This window comes from Lethenteron reissneri, chromosome 44 (assembly GCF_015708825.2).
Source record: "Lethenteron reissneri isolate LAM-NWPU_2019-01 chromosome 44, ASM1570882v1, whole genome shotgun sequence".
Classification (NCBI taxonomy): Eukaryota; Metazoa; Chordata; class Hyperoartia; order Petromyzontiformes; family Petromyzontidae; genus Lethenteron; species Lethenteron reissneri.
In genome coordinates this window covers 9,191,164-9,212,698 of record NC_083822.1, presented here as the reverse complement: position 1 = coordinate 9,212,698, position 21,535 = coordinate 9,191,164, and the positions used below count along the sequence as shown (strand labels likewise).

The window sequence follows — 21,535 nt, the reverse complement described above, 5'->3', positions numbered from 1 at the left end:
CTCCCCTCTCACTCCCCCCTCTCGCCACCTACTCTGTGCGCAGTCGTGCATTTCGTCTCCAGGGAAGAATATATTATATTGCCGACTTTGGAGGAATTTCGGGGTTTTATGCATTACTTTCCATTGTGAAGCAATTGATTCTCCCCTCCCCAGGAGCGTACGCGGGTGGAAATCGCTTGCAAGCGTTCATGCATCGTGTGCCTCGTTTTGCCCAACGCCTTTTTGCGTTAAGCTCTCGGTTTTTTTTGCGCAATTTTTTTTTTCATTTTCCGCCCATTTTAGGGTTCGCAACCCAAAGTTCACAGACGGAGATCCATTCGATTTGGCTTCCTCAAAAAAAAAAACGGTGCGGTTAGAAAAAAAAAATCCTCTGCAAACCCTTGAACCAAAACACATCACAAACACTTAACGTTGTAGAGAATCGCCTTGGTGGTAAACCACGGGCATTACATCGAACGATCTTAGACCATTTGACCGGCACGGGAAGACAACCACGTGGCGAAAAGTTGTTGTCACATTCGTACTGGAAGGTGGAACAAAGTCAGTTCTATTTACACCACAATTGAGAAATCAGACCCCTTTTCCAAAAAAAAAAAAACTCTTACCTTGTGCAGCCACAAACAAACGACAAAGATCCCCCGTATAGCCTAAACATAATTTACACGAAGGTAAGTCCGACCTATAGAATCAAGACGCGTATAAAATATGAAAATGAGAGGACATACTCAAAGAAAAGCTAAAAGGAAAAATGAAAAAACGAGTCTTGCAGAGTTTCCTGAACTGTTCTGTGACTCGGAGCCAATCTGAGGGTCCGGTGTAGAGAGGTCCACATCTTAGTTGCACCCACACTCTGCTATCGCCCAGCGTACAATGAAACATTCTCTGGTAAGCGAGCAGGGCTTGCCATCAGGAGCACGAGGTTATGTTTCTGCCAGACGTCTGGGGGGCCAGACGGGACTGCAGGTACTGAGGATCAAGGCCGTTTTGAGCTTTGTAAGTCAATACAGCTCACTCAAACCTGTCAACCCATTACACTGGTCAACACACTTTTTCTGGCATAAGGTATTCGAAAGGTTTTAAGGTAATTTTGGGGTGCTGATTCCAAATCTGGCATCAGTTTGTGTCTATCACATCAGGTTTTTGAGATATAAAATATAGCATTTTCAATAAAAACTGCAGAAGAAAAATATTAAATAAATGTGGATATCTACATAAAATTATATTATAAACACACTATCATAAAAATACAGCACCATATTTTAACACTAAAGCAGTCACTGACTCGCAACAACTTGCAATCATAAGTGACAGAGTTAATTTCGGGTAAAATCAATGAAAATGGGGTATGCCGATAGCATCAAAATGATGTGATAGAGCAAATCTGAGATCAGATTTGGAATCAGCACCCTGAAATTAGTCTAAAACAACTGCAAAAGTCCAGGCCAGAAAAAAAGTTTTTTTTGTTGACCATTGTTATCAGTGCCGACCTTATTACAGACCAATTCAGACCTTATTGATCACCCCGTGCCCCTGAAAAGTCGCAACTTTCATCCTGCAAAGTCCCATCACAAGGAAGAAACACAAATATACAAACAACATTTTTGCCCGTATTGAAACGTCTGTACGCCATATGAACCTGACTACTCAATTTCTCTGGACAAGAATACGGGGTAAACCGTATGGTGTGACACGGTTATGCTTATTCGTCTTAATTCTAGATTTGAAGCTTTCGTGACTGCAAGGATTCATACTGTTAGGTTTTTTCGGTAAAGTCACGTAGGTAAAAAATAAAATTAAAAGTTAATAAAAGTAATAATGAAAATATGATGCAGTAATTTTAGCTGTGACGGTCCCACCTGATGACGGAGACTTGTGTTGCCTCCGAAACGTCGTGATTAATTATTTTATTTCCATTATTACTTTTATTAACTTTTAATTTTATGTTTTACCTACGTGACTTTACCGAAAAAACCTAACAGTATTTATTCGTCTTCTCGTCGACGAGGAAAATCGATGAATTCTTTTCGGGGCCTCTGGGAAGATTGTCGGTGGCCATGGCGCCTCGCCTGAGTTTGTGCAGCAACAACAGCAGGGGGCGTACAGCCACCGCCGACCCGGGGACTTCTCCCAACACCCCCAAGTCCCTCGCGACTCACCCACGCACCTTCCTCCTAGAGCCGCCTCCTCCTCCTGTCTTTGACATTCCTCCTGCGCGAAGGCATCGGCGGTGGAGCCATCGACAGCATCAGAACGTCAACAGGCTGGTGCGTAGCCACTCAAGTGGACAAAATGTTCATAGGGGCCGTCCATAAATGACGTCACGCGATTTTGTACGATTTTTGACCCCCCCCCCCCCATCGTCACGCGGCGTCACAAAAAGTCAGACCCCCCCTCAAATATGACGTCACAAAGCTCTGCCCCCCCTCCCCAAAAATAAAACATGCTTCAAATCGCTTTAAACTATTGTCATTGTAGTGCGTATTTAATGTGGCGCTGCACTCTGATGTCGTAGGAGAAAACATTCATTAAAAAGTATATTTAATTAAGTAGAACGTGTTGTCTATATTTATTTAAAGTTGCGCATTTTGATGTGACGTCACATTTCTAACCCCCCCCTTCTATGTGCGTGACGTCATTTATGGACGGTCCCATATACTATCCTCATGAAATGGCCATCATCCGCCAGTGGATATTAAAATACGGAGCTTTCAAGTGAAACACTGCCAGCGAAAGTGTAATTTGCTAGTGGTGCTTTGTATGAACTAGAAAATTCTACATTTACCGTACTGTATACATTTATTATTTAGGAGGCTATTCCTGCAGATTTCTAATATGGGGTTTAAGAAATCCACTTGTGAAGGTGTTTTACCGGCGTGACATTTTCCCATCTCAATAAGATCATCGTTTCTCTCCCCCCCTCCCTCTACCCGGGTCGTCTGCACCCCCCCCCCCCATCTCCTCCATCAACCAAGGGCGCGTTGGATCCACGCACCTGGTGGAACATCCACGTGCGGTTGTTTTTTTTTTGTCGCCCAACGTTTCGCAGCGAAAATAGAGCGATATATATATAAACTTACTAGTTTTACTACCCCGGCTTCGCCCGAGACTTGGATTCCTGTCTTGGATTAATAGGCGGCCTACGCGGAGGGTTGCGGGGGGGTGCGTGACGACAGGCACACTGCGTGACACTGCCGCATGCAGGGTGACATCACAGATGGGACGTCACCGCTCACCTGGCGTGCAAAATATATCCATTATTGCGCCTCCCCCCGAAAAAATACAAAAGTATATTATTTTATACTTTTTGCATTGTGTACAGTCTGGAAGCTACCCACATGGCAATTTTCAAGTTTGTTGCTTGTCGGGAAGTATGCGAAACATTTCGAACAGACACACATTCACAAATTTCCCTTTAAAAAATGCATTAACCACAATGCAGCGAGTGTGGCCACGCGAGCCAAAACACGATGGGTCCCACCGTAGCCTGCGCTCCTTTAACGACGAAGCAGCACCCACAAACTCCACGAACACTCTCCCTTGGAGCCGCGTGGAGCCCGTTCGAGCACGTGGTCGTGACAGGAACCGCTCGCTGCAAGACGCGAGTCACAGTCCATCCCAGCGCTCAGAGCTCCGTCGATTTCCACATCAACAAGGTCGCACTCGTTAACGCTCAGGGGCTTGCTCGCCACAAATGAATCGTGTTGACCTCGGTGATTTCAAGGAGCATAAGCCGTCACGCGAACTCCCGCTTATCCTCGCAGCAAGCTGCGGGTTTCTGGCTGAAACGTCGAACAAAAGACGGCAGTCACCGCATCGCGCGCTTTCAGATGCGCTTTCACGGCCGTCTGGAACGTTCTCCCATCCGATATTAGGACGCCACTGGAGCTATGCACTTTTAAATCTAGATTGAGAACTTATTTCTTTACAAGTGCTTTTTGTGTTTCGTTGTTTTGTCCTTCCCCCGCACCTCCGATTCGCACGGTTGGCTAAGCACCGCGTGAAAGAAGTTCAACATACACAAACCAGTCTAAATTTCGATTTAAAGCTTTCGTGACTGCAGGTCTGTCGAGAAGACAGACCTATTCTTCACCTGAGGACAGCTGCTTGCGTTGTGGCCGAAACGTCGTGAGAATTATTTAATGATGTTAGATTTTTATTATTTAATTATTTCCATTCTACGTGACTTTACCGAAAGAACCAAGACGATGAATCCCTGCAGTCACGAAAACTTTAAATCGAAATAAACCAGTCTAATCTACACGGGGGGGATCTATCTTGTATACGTGTTTACCGCAATGCTGACAGCGTTCATTGCTTAGCGCGTCGCGTGGGACGTGTTTAACAATCATCGGGCACGTGCAGCGTGCAGCGTGGAGCGACTTGCTGTATGGCAATTTGAATGGGAGTAAATTGTTAACCGCGGAATGACGTCGTGGCGTGGTGATGGGTCAGGGGGACTGGGGCTGCTGGGAAACCCTGGGCATAAACAACGATTACAAACATCACCATCACCAATAAATCGCAAACACTCATTCATAATTCTACATTTGAAGCTTTCGTGACTGCAATGATTCATATTCTTAGGTTTTTTCGGTAAAGTCGCGTAGGTAAAAAATTAAAATTAATAAAAGTAAAATAAAATAAAAATCACGACGTTTCGGAGGCAACACAAGCTTCCGTCTTCAGGTGTAACCGTCACAGCACGACTGCTGATTTTTATTTTATTTGATTAATTTTTTACCTACGTTACTTTACCGAAAACACCTAAGAATATGAACTCATTCATAAGTATAAATCAACACCCGGCACCACCGTCATCACGACCAACAGCAATTGAAGGCACTATATGTTGGACGTCTTTCGTACGTAGCCAACCGTGCTAATCGGACCAGACGAGCTCACGACCGTACTTGGAAATACATAACTAGGATGTTTAATTAAAGATTTTATTGAAAAGTTTTTGCATATATCAAAACAAAGCGTGTACACATGCACCCACTTCAGAACTGCAAAACGAATTCACAACACGCAGGTAAGTATTTGACAAAAACAGACGTAGTAAGCACACTCGCATCGCATCCGACCACACCGTGTGTGGCTTTGTCGGTGCGAATTCAAGATCAGTGCTTGGGGCCTGGCCGTCACTGCAAGCGCCCGAGGCGCACTAATCGGATACCAGAGTGGCGATAAGTTTCAACCCGGCAACACAGTGTCGACCGAACTTGAACGCGATCAGTCACCCGCGCTGGCGAGCCGTGATCACGTTCTCGAGTTACGAACGCGAAGTCGGCCAGCCAGAATGCATCCGAAGGTCCTCTTCGGCTGTCGGCGAGGTCAATCTTCCCGAGCCCTGAGTTAATACCACGCTGCGGTGCTTGGAATCAAGGCACTTAAGTTTGGGGGGCCAGTCTCCCCCAGAAGGATGTTTCACCCCACACCTCCTGCCCACCCCCACCCAAAACAAAATTTAGGACAATTAACTCCTTCAAAAGAGACACAAAAAGGGGTCCACGTTGTCTCAACCGCTCAAAGCGAGCAACGGGGAAGCGCGCTCATCTCGGTCGAGCCAGCGGTGACAATTCCACACTCGCATGGCAGAGACAGTCCATCCAAGCGTTGCATTGTATTTTATATTTCAGTTATATCATGGCACTTTGCATAACTTGATTAGGTGACCGCCATGCAGAGAAACACGTGGTGTACGGTTGATGCGGGCATACGTTATCGGCAGAGGGCAGATCAGCAAGTAGACTCCACCTGGACTCTACTGATGTTCTTCGAACACTCCGTCTGTGCTTCTCTGCCTTCACCGAACAGCACCGACTGACCAGCGTGATGAAATAACCCCCCTCCCCCAACGATCCCGTACGGTGTACGTAGGTCCTCATCCAGTCGTCGATTGACAAAAGACCACTGGGGGTTTATGTACACACGGAATATACCGCAAAATATCAGAAGCCCTGGAGTTTTAAAGTCTAGAGGCGTTAGACGAACACGCCGTTTGAAACCAAACCGTACATTTCACACGGGTAAAAGAAAACGACGCTGGTGGAATTAGCTCTAGGAGTGTATTTGGCCTACTCTTCCACGCTGGGCAGACGTCTTTGGAAGGTGTGCCCACACGTATCCCCCACCACCACAACGCGCGACTTGCCCATCGACTTTCCCATCGACTTCACTGCGATTAACCCAATTACACCCCTGGGTTGGAAACGAGGCGGGGGGTTGGCGGATTTAAGAAACTTGCACCTTTATTTCAGCTGCCGTGCCGGGAGATCGAAATTTGGACCTCTAGACTTCCGGTCTGGCGTCCTAAACAATGACACCGCGGCAGCAGCATCTTCTTATTTCCACAGTGCTGGCACGAGTATAATATAAAGTAACAAACTGTGCTGCATTCTTGCGGTTTCAAGCCTCATCTCACAGCGGAGGGTTCGAATTTCAAGGCCATTTTAAAATGTATTAATGCTCCACTGTGCCAATGGGGGCGACCAAAAAGCTGTGACGACAAAAAAAACTCAAAACAGAATGGTCCCGGGATTATTCACGCCCGAGGAGTGGGGGAGGGGGGCACGTGGGGAACGGTGGCGCAGTGGTTGGCGCACGCTCCGCGATATGAACCTGCCGACCTGAGTTTGACTCCTGGGCCACGGTTGGCATCCGTCAGTGGTGAGTGAAATGCTAACCGGTTCTGGCCCCTGCCCCCCCCCCACATGCTTCTTTCACTAAAGCCTCGCTGTGACCAGCGTGGTGAAGTATGGCAAAACCACAATCCACCATGACGGGTGGCGAGGCCTGAGACCTTCATCCAACAGTGGATTGATAAAGGGCTCGACGTTATGTGAATCAAACAACATAATTTTTTTTTTTTACACATGCGGGGGCTTGAATCCATTTAAATTGTGCGTCAAAGAATCGATATTACCGCATTCTCCAGATGATGAGCCACTCCGGGAAGAAAGAATCCCAAAGCTACACTTGAGTGTTAATAAAGTTATACAAGTATCTGTCAAACAAACACACACACACATAGGATACAGAATTATAAGACGCACTCCCAACTTTTGATTTACAATACGGTGGTGGAGGGAATGCATCTTATCTGGAGAATCCGGTCATCGACCATGAATCTATCTACGCAGTTACATCTCTACTGCACAGCACTTGGTCTTTGTTAACAGTGTAATACAAGTGGAGATAAGAGGGTCACATGTGTTAGACCCTCCTCTTAAGTAATGAGGATTGAGGGAGGGGGGCATTAGAAAACGGATTCTCCCCACCCACCTCCATCACGTGCAAATATGAAACGGCAAAAGGACAATAACAATACGTACAAGGGATTATTTCATAACACAATATCAAAATCACTGAAAAAGGCCAAACCAGCACGCGCGACTATATTATTGTTCCCTGTCCATGTAGGCGGCGGCGGCTGCTTCTGCCGCTGTGCGCGCTCCGGAGGCACCGTTTTAAAGCCACCGCACATTCTGGGGTGTCTCACCGGGGGGAGGACCACACGGGCGAGCCGGGAAACGCCTCCCTCCGTCAGCCCCACGCACGTCTGCACAGCTAACGTCCAACTCGACCGCTTTCGCCACGCACATCAGCGAGCTTCCTCGTCCTCCTCTTGGCTTCTTTCCGACACCGGCCCTGCCCCCGCCCCTGCTCAGGCAGCCCCGCCCCCCTTCGCCCCATATCACGAGTCGAGGAACCGATTGTGAATTTCGCAAAAAAAGCTTCGGAAACGGTCGCGATGGACCCGCCCGGAATGTACGTCAGCTTTAACGTAATTTTGCTGCGGTGGTGGCAGTTAGCTACCAAGGGCGTCTGTGTGAAGTGACGATGGTATGGGCAGGGAGGAAGGGCAGGGATCCGACAGCACGGAAGTCTGGGGGATTTCCGGGTTCCATACCATTGGAGTAGCGGACAAGAATGAACGACATCCAGCAGCACTTGTTACTCTTGAAATCAAGGCAATTTTGACTCACCCCCTGAATTCCATCGACTGAGGGGGGGGGGGGGGGGTATCACCAATGTCTGCATCCATGACCCAGGGTGCATTCGTGTGACCCCCAGGACCCCGACAGAGCAGTCGTTTGGGGGGCGAAGTGGGAGGTGGGTGCATGGACAAATACAGCGATTGTCCCTTCCACACAGACGCTGCTCAGTTCCAGTGACGAGGAATTTTCTCCCTAGCAGGAACAAAAATCGCCACGGCCAGCAGGGCGGTGTGGAGGCGGTGGCCTCAAACGCTTTAGCGTGACGAGGGGGAGCTCAAAAACTCGGTCGTAGAAATGTAGAGCATTGAAAACAAACCCCCCCGCGTGTCTGCGTAAATCGCACATAGTTGGCGGAATAGTATAAGAATTAAAGTCATAAAAAAATATCTCAGCACTAATGTTTTTTGGTTTGATATTTGTAAACACTGATGTCGGGCAGCTTCCGGAGGCCTTCATCCAGCAGTGGACCGATTATGGCTGCGGTGATGACGTTACCGCTACTTAGTGGCGAATGGCATCTTTTGTTGTTATTGTTGTGGTTGTCGGTAGTGCAAATAGGTTGTGGTATGTGGATTTCAATGGTGCAAATATGTGTTGGTAGCACGTGCATGTGTGTGGGTGTAATTGTAGTGCATGCATGTACGTACATTGTGGTGCGCGTGTGTCATTAGTGCATATCTGTGTCAGCAGTGCACATGTGTGTTGACAGTGCGAGTTATAATAAGTACACATGCGTGTCGGTTAGTGTGTACGAGTGTTTGGAGTGCAAATGAGTTGGTAGCATGCGATGTCAGCAATGCATGCACGCATACATACATTTGTGTTGCTCATGTACGTTAGTGTGGGGAGTTCCAGATCAGCGTGGCGGTGCGAGCGAGCGTTTGAAGTTGGATGCAGCTGCCCCAGCGCTCGTTGGTGCTGCCGTATAATTATCAGAAATGTCAACGACGGCGGTGTGCGTGTGTCAGCATTGGGGAGTCGTAGTGCAACGGTTAGCGCGCTTCGCTACGAACTCGGTGACCATAATTCGATTCACCTTTACGGCCAACACCGGTGACGATTATCCAAATCGGTTCTGGGCCTCCCCTTGGTCGACTCTGCCTCAAAAGATTACCCGGTGTGATGTAAAAAACATCGCCACTGGGGAGACAAAGGCGGCCGGGCATGGTGCTGGCCACCCACCCCCGTCGTGTGCAGTGCAGGCTTTCATTAGGTGCTCGCTAACAGCACTTGCCCTGACAGTCTGTTGAGGCTATAGGGGGGGACCTTTGTCTTTGTTAGCAGTTGTCAGTCCGTGTGTTGGTGTGTGCGGATTGCGGTGACGAAGCTGCCCCGGTCCTCATGACACGTAGACTCGAGCGGAGTTCTCCCTGGGGTTTTCGAAGGGGTCGAAGTGCCTCGTGGCCGCGGCGTACTGAGCATGACAAAGAGAGACGAGGAGCAGGGTTACACGCACGCCAAAAATGAGCACGCTGGCTCGATTTTCGTCGCCAAATATACGCATATTTTCCATCATCCGTTTCGTCAGGGCCGCTCATCTACTCTTCGAAAGCTTTCCAACTAGGGTGGGAAGCGCTGTTTGTTAGCTCTGTCCATCTGCGTGGAACACCGAGATCGCGACCACTCTCATAAAGGTCATCAAATATGAACAAAACTTTATTGTAACCATGTGTTGCTTCTTAGGAACTTATCCAAGAGAAAACTGGCCAAACTAAAAATACAAGGATTCATGCCCAAAACTTGTAGACAGAAACCAGAGGAAAAAAATAACTACGTGAGAATATACAAATGCTTTTTGGCCCGGCAGCTACCCGTCGGCTTGCCTCCCGCACTATTTCTGAAAACAACAGCACCTTGCACAGAGCGCTGCATAAACCCTCCGGACTGTGCGTAAAAATGCCAGGCCAACGCGATTCGACTCACGGAGGGAGGTGGCGAGTAGCGGGAGAGCAGCGGGGCGTCCTCCATCCTGGGGGCGGGCGGGCTGAAGGAGGACGGGCGGTTCCTGCGGAGACACAGTAGCAAAGTCATCATCAGCCGTCATATATCCACTGCTGGGCGACAGCCTTCCCGCGGGCTCTCAAGGCGAACAATCCATCGAACTCCTGCACACGAGTTGGTTCATCGCTCCGTTTGTGGTGGAAGTGCTCTGGGGCGAGTTTCCCTCCTTCTGCTGCCACTCCATCGTTAGTCTCGACCACCGGCCATCGTTTATTCCCAGCCACGATGTGTGCTGCTGCCCCAGCCCGCTTACTCTTCTTCACCACGGTGGTGAGATGTTATCCACCTTACCTGGTATAAAGGGGGTCGTGAGTTCGATCCAGACCCCGACACCTGTTATTATTTGGAGTTTGCATGTTCTCCCCGTGGTCGTGTGGACATTTCTCCGGGTCCTCAGGTTTTTCCCTCCATATTTAGAATCAACGTGCGTTTAGAGTAGTTGGCTGCTCTATATTTCCGCGTGATAAGCCACTTCCCATTGAGCTATCGTCTGTGGCCAGGTAGCTTCTAAAAAAATAGCTGTACAGCTCAGTGGGCCTTACCTGCTGAAATAAAATAAAAATGCACGTTTTTTTTGTTTCCCATTCACTCTGTCCCTTAATTTCCACGTGTTCCTCTTCCAATGTCCCAGCGTAGATCCAAGCATGTTCCTCTTCGCGTGTCTCAGTGAAGTTCTGGGTTGCTGTAGACTGGCACACTAAAATAGCCAGCCATATGGTATACTGGGTGTGGTGTGCCAGGTGTGGAAATATTTTTCCCAGGTTGCCGATGCAAACAAACCCAGCTAAAATAAACCCCTGGGACACATACACTCACACAGGACTCGTTGACTCAATACAGCACTCAGACCTATACAGGACCTGATGATTTCGATTTAAAGCTTTCGTGACTGCAGGGATTCATCTTCTTGGTTCTTTCGGTAAAGTCACGTAGAAGGAAAATAATAAAATAATAAAAATAAAACATAATAAAATAATTCTCAGCCGTTGTGGCCGAAACGTCGTGAGAATTATTTTATTATGTTTTATTTTTATTATTTTATTATTTTCCTTCTACGTGACTTTACTGAAAGAACCAAGAAGAGGACCTGATGACTCAATACAGCACTCAGACCTACACAGAACATGATCACTCAATACAGCACTTAACAGGCCTACACGGGACCTGTAGCCTGGATTTAAATCAGATCTCAAACATTTAAATTGCCAATCGCCGTGCTTTACACTTGAGCATGAGAGGTCAAGGGTGGGGGGGGGGGGGGGGTGTGGTGGTGGGGGGGGGTACCCACCCATGGTGGAGGGCGGGCGACGTGGGTCGCACGAGGGCTGTTGTTCCACTGCCCCCCACACCTTGCAGGCTGCTCTGGCTCCCAAAGGGGAAGGGGTTGGTGAAGGGGGGGCTCCGTGCCCTTGCGGGCCCCCCAACGCGACTTGAGGTGGGGCTGAACGGATCTTCATCATCCACCTGGGAGTACCGCTTTCTCCTGCAGTGGCCAGGGGTCACAGGCATGGTCATGGTCAGATTGAGGGTCAGTTATTGCAAGGTCAGGTGGTCATGGTCGACATTCAGGTCGTGCTTCTTGTTATGATCTATGGAGCATTGGGGATTCGGGTTAATAATGAGTGATGGGAGGAAGAGCAAGGCTTTAGAGAAGAGGGTTGTGGGGGTGAGGATATTTGCAAACAGGCAGGGAAAATTTAACGATTCGTCACAATTCACGGTCACGATTCAATTACCTCTATTTTTTTTGTGAGATTTTTACGGTCTCATTCTTTCGTCCCGGTTGTACACTCGTCTGTGCTGTTAGTGGAAATGTAATTGGAGCAAATTATTTGCACATGCTTTTGCGTGAACTATACATAATGGATTACTTGCACGCAAAATCCAATGCATCTATCATGTGAGTACTCATATCTGTCATGGGAAGGTCAGTGTATGGTTCAGGGTTTGGTTTACGCTTCAGAGTTGAGGTTAGTTTTTGGGGTCAGGGTTAGATTTAGGGTTATGGTCAAAGTCAGAGTTCGATTCAAGGTTAGGTTCAAGGTTAGAGTTAGGGACTTATACATTGTAGTCACACTAGGTATGGGAGATTAAGAGTCAAGGTGACCTTCAGGGTCCGGGTTATGCATGTATGTTGAACTTCTTTCGCACTTTACATAGCCAACAGCGCTAATCGGAGGAGCGGGAAGGGTTAGGTATAAGAGTTAAGAGTCGGTGTGGGATTGCGGTGGTCATGTCAGCTGCGGAAGGACTGGGGTTAGAGGTTGGGACCCCGCGTGCTTGTGTGTGCGTGTGCGAGTGGTACCTGCTGCGAGAGGGCTGGCTCGTGTGCGGGATGATGGCGATGAGCACGGTGAGTGAGCAGGCGCTCACGATGGAGAACACGCACAGCCACAGCACGCCCCTCACCCCGTCGTAGCAAACACCCTGCAGCGCCTCCAACAGGTCCTAGGGGTCCACAGCGCACAAAGGTCGCGCTCTAAATGCCGGCGAGCCGGATTGTCGTCGTCGGATGGCTTCAGCAGTCTCGTTGCCGAGCTGGCAACGCCAATATCCTGGATTTGAGTTGCGGCTGTCAGCAAAACGGCGATTAAAACCTGTCCCGCAAGCGGAGATGGTTGACGGTCTTAGTCGGGTACATGACCGCACGAAAGATAACTGTGGAAAATTCCCGACTGTGGTTGCGCGATGAACGTTAATGTCTGCACCTGAGAGGTAGCTCTGTGGTATCCGTGCTCTAACACGAAGGCTTGCGTCGCTTTGTGAGATATCCGAACATGTGCTTGTATAATGGTACCCACCCATCCCCCCTCCCACACCCCCCGCCCTCCACCTGGTGTATGTTGTGGCAATCGACGAGCGCGGAGAGCTTCTGCAGTGTGAGGTCGGTCGAGTTGAGGTCATGCTGCAGCGCCAGCAGCTGGTCCTGCGCGCATTCACCAAGGGGTTAGCAGCATTCACCGTCTCCATCGTCGTCATCAACATCGTCGGCGATGATCTATCCACTGCTGCATGAAGGGTCTCCTTCACCGAGCTGTGGTCGTCGCTCTCGCCGTCCTGCGATGTGACGCTCCGTCGGGAGCGGTGGAGGCGTACTCTCTCGCGCATTTCCACCCTTGGCTGCCACTTCGTCGTTAAGCCTCGACGTCATCCCTTCTCGCCATGACCGCGTGCTGCCCATGCCCACTTAACCCTTTCCCATTCTGATGACGTACGTGTAAGTCATCCGAAAAACTCAAATAAAATAACTTTATCGGTACGTCTGTCGACCTGAAGATGTACCGAGGCTTCCACAAGGACATGCGGGAGGGTGTGTGGCAGTTTGGCACCAGCTATGCTAGAGTGCGGTCGTGTCGCTACAGTTCTCTGCGGTGATAAAAATGTTTTTCAAAACAACGGCGCTACGCTTCTCTAAATAAAATTAACGCTAAACCGCTCGCGCGTTTCCGAGATTCAGCGGTGAACGGGACACCCACCCTGCAACTTGCAGACGTCTCAGAACGGGAACGAGTAAGTTTACTTAATCATCGTGATTACAGGAAGAGGAACAAGTGGATTCGAGAGACATCACTTCCTCCACCCCCAAGAATATTACCGCAGGACTTAAAGCGTCCCCTTCCTTGTGTGGCGCACGTCGAATGTCAATTCCTTGGCGTGTGGCGGTTGCATCTCCCTTCCCGTCAAGGACAATGGTTTGCGATCTTCGGTTGTCACTTCACCTTAATGGACGGCATGATGAAGCGGGAAATCTGCAGCATCTTCTGGACGATGGACTGCATGTCGGAAATGGCACGCACGCTGGCCGTGACTTTCTGAAATGAAAATTTGGAAAGGAGAATTCAAGCAATTGTGAGGAAATTAGTTCTTATATATATATACACACCTCCATGTCTCTTCACATATAAATAATGTAATTTAGTCCATTAGCTAATCCGCTTTACGAGACCAAAATTATCAAGCAGGAAAACACTCGACTGGTTTCGACCCTCGGTCTCATCAGCATCGCTCAAACAGGTTTGAGCAGTGGCACAGGCATTAGCGCGCTATGCGACGGACTGGGCGCCCCAAGTTACATTCCTTGTCAAGGTTATGATCGATGGCAAGATCTGAAACTGGTCCTGGGCCTCACCAAAGTAAACAGCACAGCGTGGCGAAGTATGGTCAAACAGTCCCTTCCACTAACATGGCATGGGGAGACAATCACTACAGCAGTGGAATGACAAAGAGGCGGTAAAATATTATCAGGACCTTTATAAATAAAACTGTTATGTTTTGTGCTTTTCATGTACTCCCAGTTGGCCCAACGTTGCATATTTACTGGGTTGTTGATGTGTTTGTGGATTGGACCGCGCGGTGTTGTTCGGCACGATGTCCGACGTTTTGTTCCCATGGCACAACCCGAAAACACACTGGAGAGCTTGGACTGCACAACGGCAGAAAGCTACGTGGGAGTGCCGTGACGCCGTCACATTTCACAAGCTCGACTCAATGTTTTCATCGCGAGCCTCAGTGGCCAAGAGTTGCTAATTTCCAATGTTCCGAATGTTGCTGCAGTGGAAGTCACAACGCCGCTGATATTTTTGGTTCTGGCAGTGGCGAGACAGCATCCTCACCGCCCCCCCCACCCACCCACCTCACCACCCCCTGTCACAAACCCAGCGTCTCAGTGTGGCACAACGGGCCCCTTTTTTTGGAGTGTGAGAACAATTTGCGGTCCAGCTGTGCCTGGACGTTTTCCAATTATGCGTGGCAGGTAGGCAAGTCTTGTGACCGTATTTACATTTTTTTTCAAGAATTAATTAAGGCCATTTTCAGTCGACACTGTCTCTGCCGAGATAAGACGAAGCGGTACGTTTTGAGTGTCAGCGTCTTGTAGAAAAACCGAGACAGGAACTTCGTTTAAATGTTGTGGGCGCCATGGTGGCGAGTTGCTCACTCCCTCGCTTGGTAGAGGTCATAGGTTCGATCCCGACCCTGTCACCTATATATTTGCATGTTTTCTCTGCATGTTTTCTCTGCTAAAAATGTTCACGTGATAAGCCGCTTCATTGCACAATCATTTGTGATATCCAGGCCACTTTTGAAACAGAGCTATATAGCTCAGTGGGCCTTATCTGGTAAAATTAAAATAGTTCATAGTTTAATTCATAGTTTAACACACCACTGAATGTGGTGAGATGGGCAGCAGGGGCTCTGCGGCACACCGCTCAGATGTGAAATGCTACGACATTTTTACAGTGCATGTTTTGTTTTGCAATCGCGTTTTCACAATGAGGAAGGGTAAACGGAGGTAGCCGTGGGGGTGTCGGCGGCATGGGAGAGTGGAATTGTACGGGGTGGAGTGGGGTGGGGGTTTCATACCTTGCACAAGGACCCTTGCCAACAACCACTCTATGCTACTAAACTTCACTGCAGCCTTGGTGGGGGCCCGGGGAATTAAGGAGTCGCCTAAATGTGATCATCCGCCACTCACGTGACATTGTATTGGAGAGTACAGATATTTGCATTCTATCTATGCGGGTCTGGGAGTCTCTATGCGAGCCTAACCGACTTCACGCACATCGCCGACCATTGCCCCACACATGCTTTTACAGGAGGTACAAATTTAATCCATCTGGCGAGTTCAGATGGCCATCGAACGGCCTCTCGAAATTCAACACGCAGTTATCGGTCGTCTCTCATCACGCTAACACCTCTACCTCTCGTCTACATCTCTTCTGTCATCTCGCTTGCCCTTACGCCTTCAACGGAGGATGGGCAAAAGTCCATGAAGTTTCTCCTGAAGACCTCTCGTCCTGGGCAGGAGACCTCAACATTGGCATTAGCTCCTGAACATGCTGCCAACAGCATCATGGGCAACAATAGAAACGAGGAGATACATGAAAAAGGGGGATGACCCGCCTCCCCACTCACCTCCCGTCTTCTGCCCCCCTCCGTCCCCATCCCCGTCAATAATTTACGTTCTCAGTGCTCCTGCTGGACCAGCACCACGGCAGGGGGGGGGAGGGGTGGGTTTTTAGGCATACCTCCTGCAAAGGGCCGGCCGAGGATGGCGGGCAGTAGACGTAGTACTCGACGACGTCTGGAGGAGACACGGCCACAGAGGGAGGGAGGCGGCGACGGTCAGCACTTTCAAGGGGGCGGGGGGGGTACGTGGCGGAGCTCAAATAGGGAAAATTCTGTTGTCAATTTCCACCGCAATTTGACTCAAATAAATGTTCAACGGAGGAGTAAGAAGAGACACGGCTCAAGTAAAATGCGCAATTTTACGGCGGGGATGCAAGTTCACCGTAATGCTGGCAACAAAACACAGGCGGACAGGACAGAAACAGCAACACTGAGGCACAGCCCAGGATGAAGCAACCGGGGAGCCCAGTACGAACAACAATCGCCACCACGACAAAAACAAAGAGCCCCAGGGACAGCCGGGGTGGCCGGAGCAGCACCACCGTTGAGTTCCAGGGCATAGTGTTGGCTCCTTCAGGCCAGGCCCATGGGTAGAGTTGCCACCTGTCCTGGTTTTCCCAGGATCGTGCTCTTGTTGTGGGCAGCTGCGGTCCTAGGAAATCTGTCAGTGTCCTCAAGATATTAAATATCCTGGTTTGTGACAGTTGTGTAAAAACATTGATACTCCTGCACCACTCGAGATGATGCATTCGCATGCAGTTCTCCCATGACATGTCCTGTTGTTTTTGAACCCCTGAGGTGGCATCCCTACCCATAGTTGCGGGCGGGGTGAGGGGGGGATGCATCCGGGGCCCCAAGAGCCTACCGAACAGGCTCACCTTTGGGTGCCCTTCTTGATTCCTCCGTCTTGTTCACGATGTACTCTTGTGGGGACATGCAAAAGTCACTTGCAGCCTGAATGATACAAATGACAAAGAAACACGCGACGATTAAATAAGTTGAGTATATGAGCGGATTCAAGTATTACGATAACAAAAAATATATTTTAAAAGTGGGTAAAAAAAAGCAGAGGGATTGGCCTCTGTCATAATATGGAATTTCCACCACTGGCTCTCGACTGACGATTGAGCGAGCACCACCACATGCTCGTTAGATGATGACGCTTTGGCTTGATGAGTGAACAAGTGAGTGAGATCACAGAAGCTTCTGATCAAATCACCTAGAATGCGGTGGACCTCAGGCGATATTGGAAAGCCAAGCAAAGGTTCAGCCCAGATACTGTTCGGATGGGCGACGACCGTACACTACAGACGTTATAGAGGTCAGGGTGTGGGGGGGGGGGTCTACATTGCGGGCAGCACGAGGCAGTGCAGGAAAAAAAATATCTATCTTGTAAATGCCTCTCCCACATCTATGCCCCCCCCGCCCACCTTCACAACACCTACACTGAGCAGCTTGACAAAGTTTCGCCAAATAAGGACCCACGACTTGCACATCGTAGTTACTAAGTACCGATCCATTGAATCGTCGGCCATCTTACGCTTTTATGCGAGTGACACGGAGGTTATACGAGACAAGTGGAAATTCGCTTATTTTTGTCACCCACAATCCTCGACGGCGCATTTTTTATACGGTGTCGGCTTGCTGCGCTGAACATTCTTGCAATGCGCTCCGCCCCACTCGCTTGCCATCACGTTGAACAAAGACGGTCACCGCACGGTGCGCTTTTTGATGTGCTTCTGTGGCCGTCTGGAACGCTCTTCCTTCCAATATTAGGAAGTCACTGACTGGGGCTTCGTAAATCTAGATTGAAAACCAATTTCATTAAAACTGCTTTTCGTGTTTAGTTTGTTGTCCTTCCCCCACAGCTCTTGATTAGCGCGGTTGGATACATACCATGCGAAGTTAATCAACATACATCCGTTCCCGTCACAGTCAACACGATGTCTCCCATACGCGCGTTTGTTCTGCAAGCCATGCGTTCCTCTTTCTCTCGCTGCAAATTTTCCAAGAAAGGCACAGAACACCTCTTCCACGTTCTTTTGCGCACTTCTGAACTTTCATCTTTCCGTGCCGATGCTCACGTCCGTGATCCACGTCACAGCAGATAGGCACCAATAAAAGATAAAATGGTTCGAGTGCTTCTGGAAAGCAAGCGGTTCTGGAAACCAAATGCTCGCAAGTTCCGCGTCTATACATGTAAAACTGGCTGCATGATGAAAACGTCGGCGTTATTTGCGGCGACGCAGAGGCGTGCCACCAGCGTAACTCGGAGAGAGAAACGAGTTTTCCTGTGCAAAGGAGAAGAGGGTCTGGAGCTCTGGCTCCCCAGCAAGATGCTTATCTCTACTCCAGGGCTGCAGCAGCAAGATAACTGGCCGTTATAAATATTTACATGTTTCAGCGATAAACACCCCCGAATTTGTTTTGCATTTCGGTAACTCTCTGCGAGTGAGACTATCCTCGTCTCTCTTGAGTTCTCACCTGGCTTTAAAAAATGTACTTGAAACTATAAACATGACACCTAGATAATGGGTTTTCATGGGCATTGCGCATTGGCTAACACAGGTTTTATTTCTAGATCAACTGCACTCATGAAAAGTAAAACTATGGCACGATGAACGTGTTCCATAAATATATTTTTTACAAGATCCTGGCTTGGGTGGGTTACTATAAACATCAATATTGACGTTCAAGAAATGTCAGCGCAAGGCTTGGGCAGGACACTTCACAAGGAGGAAATGATGGCCGGTGGCCGACAATAACGCCCAACGCGGAGCAATGAGATAGGCTCACGCGCGCAGGACGGATCGTTGCCGCGCGAGACCGTGAGAGATGGTGACGGCTTGGGGAGCAGGGGACATCATCCAGCAGTGGATAGATCAAGGCTGCTGCTGCTGATGGTGCCGCGTATTTTGCGCCAAGAGGTCAGACAATGTGGACGGGCTTGTCGCCAATTTGGGTGAACGCGAGTGAGGGTGTGCGGTATCTGGAGGAATGCCACCATCGTTGCCGCTTAGTCCCGCTTCTTTAACAGACACTTATTAGCGACACACGCTGGTCACGCCCGGCGGAATCTTAATTAAGACGCCTCTGGGAAAATTCCCGTCGCCACAATACGGTGGCGCGCACCCAGCTGTGCCCCGTCCCAACGACGTGTAACCTCGCTCTCGGGCCAACCCCCCCTCCCCAGGACACGGTGCTGGAGAGAGCTGCAGAGCAAGTGCAGCAGAGCAATAGACTTTGCCACAATGCCCACTGCAACGCACCGCATAGCCCTGTAGGCTCTATGACAACCTGTTGAGCATGGTGGTCGCCCATCCAAGCACTCTGTGTACCTTCCGGGTGATTTGGTCACCGTCTACCGAGTTTTACCCAGTACATATGAATGTACTTGTGTCGCCTGCAAAGCGATACTTCTTACAGAGTTCTCCTTTTAACAATTTTTTTTTGCGTGAATGCGTGACATGCATGGCTGGAGCAAAAACAAAATAAGATAACCTTGGAGAAGGTCACGCTCTCAGCGTTGTCAGGCTGGTGGCCGAACCGGGTTGCGCAGCCCTGTTAGCAATCTCAGTCGCTCTCGCTAGGCATTGTGGGTTGCTCCCAGTGGCGATGACCGATTGTGTGCAACGACGTTCATTAAGATGACAAGGACGATAACGATGGCTTCAGCAGAGCCTAGCTTGCCCGAGTGCTAACTCAGAAGCTAGAACTCAAGAGATTGGTATATTTGGGAGCACGAGTTTGCTAGGAGGGTGCAAAGACTGCCAAGTCGAATCCCAATTGAGTAATTTGCGGTGCAATTTTCGAATTTTGGGAAATATGGGCCGTGACGCCGGCCCACAATGGCGCTTACTCTTGCGACTGATGATGGGGGATCTTTAACGTCCACTGTGAAGCTGACGGCGCGTGGTATTATTGCGGCTATTACAACCGCGGTATTAATCAGGGCGCCCGCTGGAATCGAACCGTGAACCTCTGAAACAAGTGGCGAACGAGCTGCTGCTGGGCCGCGTAACCACTCCCCTCCTTTCTGTCCGTGTCTGATGTTGGCGAGGAAGTGGGCAGCTGCAAGCTAACGGCTCGATGAAACAGCCGCTCTTTCTGGCGTGCTCTCGGGTTTGTTGCCGCGCATCGTTCCGCACTACGGCCCGACGTTTCGCTCCACATGCTGGAAGCTTCTCCACGTCGAACACTGTGCCAAACGCCGCGCAGTAGCAACCCCAAAAACACATCGGCCAATGGTACGGCACAACCGCTAAACCAGACAATCACACGGGCAGGATGATGAACGCCAACGAGACGAGACTCACCACGGCGCTGCTCATCTGCAGGCCCAGGGATCCCCAGGCCACGATCAGCATCACCAACCCGGTGAGCACAAGTCTGCAAGAGACAAGGACAAAGATCCCCCATGTAGCCGACACAGAGTGCTGGGGCAAGTACTGTTTGCGAGCGACTATTAAGGCCGGAACAACGCACGAGGCGGTGGCATGACCAGCACCACGCCTGGTCACCTTCGGCTCCCCGGTGTTGATGCATTGCACACGGCCCAAGGTACTCGTTAAGACTCAGTCGACCTAGGGGATAGTGCTTGGATGGGTGACCACCATGCACATGCACGCCAGGTTACGATAGGTTGTGGCGGCGCTGGGCTATGTGGTGATCAGCAAAGGTCAGTGCAGCAAAATCCATTGTTGTACTGTGCTTCTATGCAACCATCACCTTTACCAAAAGTATTTTTTATTTTATTTTTCTACCTATGTGACTTTACCGAAAGAACCAAACACTATGTATAAAAGTAGCTTATCCAAACACTACAAATGGCCGTAGACACACACACGCAAAATTCAGTTGTCACCGGCATATGCTGAAACACCAAAACGTTTGCCAAGGTCAACACTATTGCTGCGCTGTAAGCAGGACTAAACCGCTCTGCATCTGAGACTACGGACAGACGGCGACACGCGGCGAGGTGTGCGAGGTGCTCAGAATGGAATAGCTGCCCGTCGTGTGGGGGGGGGGGGGGATGCGGGAAAAGGAGGTGGGCGTGTGGATTTCCTCTGCGAGTGCACGTCTCGAAATGTGACAACTCCCCGCACCGCACACGGCCTGTCGTTCGGGGCCTGAAATGGCTGGCCGATCAGATCGTCCGTTGTCGTCACTGGGGGCAAATCGTCTGCCCAGGGCAAAACCTCCGGCCTAGCTTCGCGGCACGAGCCGATTGGTTGTTTCTTTCTTGCAGCAGTGATTTTGCTGCACCGTCCACTGAGACCCCCACCGCATGGCCCCCGGTGGTTGCCAACCCCAGGGGTCCATCCCCCCAGAGGCGGCGTCTTATTAAGCGTTCCTTTACAGGCCCCATTGTCGTAGCGTTCCAATTGGTGCAATGTAAAGAGCGCGGCGCGGAAAGGAATGCAGTGAAGTTCACTCGTGACCATATGCTTTACAGCTCACGCCGAAATATGACCATTTGCAGCCCTTCATCAATCCACTGCTGGATGAAGGCCCGGAAAAGGGGGGGGGGTTGTTGTTTGGCCATACTTCACCACGCAGGTCAGTGCGTGTTGCTGTAGCTGTGACTCGGATTTAAAGTCGAGTTGCCAGATTCATCGCACGGGGTG

At 49.7% G+C, this 21,535-nt stretch overlaps 1 protein-coding gene across 1 annotated transcript in view; it reads right to left on the bottom strand.

Annotated features, from left to right (window-relative positions):
• Positions 1-4,932: 4,932 nt before the first annotated feature.
• LOC133353685 (protein tweety homolog 1-A-like) overlaps positions 4,933-21,535 on the bottom strand; it is a 28,622-nt gene continuing 12,019 nt past the window's right edge. Inside the window, exons 6-14 of the mRNA XM_061570119.1 lie at positions 20,225-20,297; positions 16,787-16,862; positions 16,028-16,083; positions 13,721-13,813; positions 12,835-12,927; positions 12,307-12,449; positions 11,290-11,484; positions 9,924-10,005; positions 4,933-9,414 (exon numbers count right to left, since the gene is read on the bottom strand). Of these exons, the coding sequence (XP_061426103.1) occupies positions 9,340-9,414; positions 9,924-10,005; positions 11,290-11,484; positions 12,307-12,449; positions 12,835-12,927; positions 13,721-13,813; positions 16,028-16,083; positions 16,787-16,862; positions 20,225-20,297 (886 nt within the window). The 3' untranslated portion in view covers positions 4,933-9,339. The remainder of the gene's footprint in view (positions 9,415-9,923; positions 10,006-11,289; positions 11,485-12,306; positions 12,450-12,834; positions 12,928-13,720; positions 13,814-16,027; positions 16,084-16,786; positions 16,863-20,224; positions 20,298-21,535) is intronic.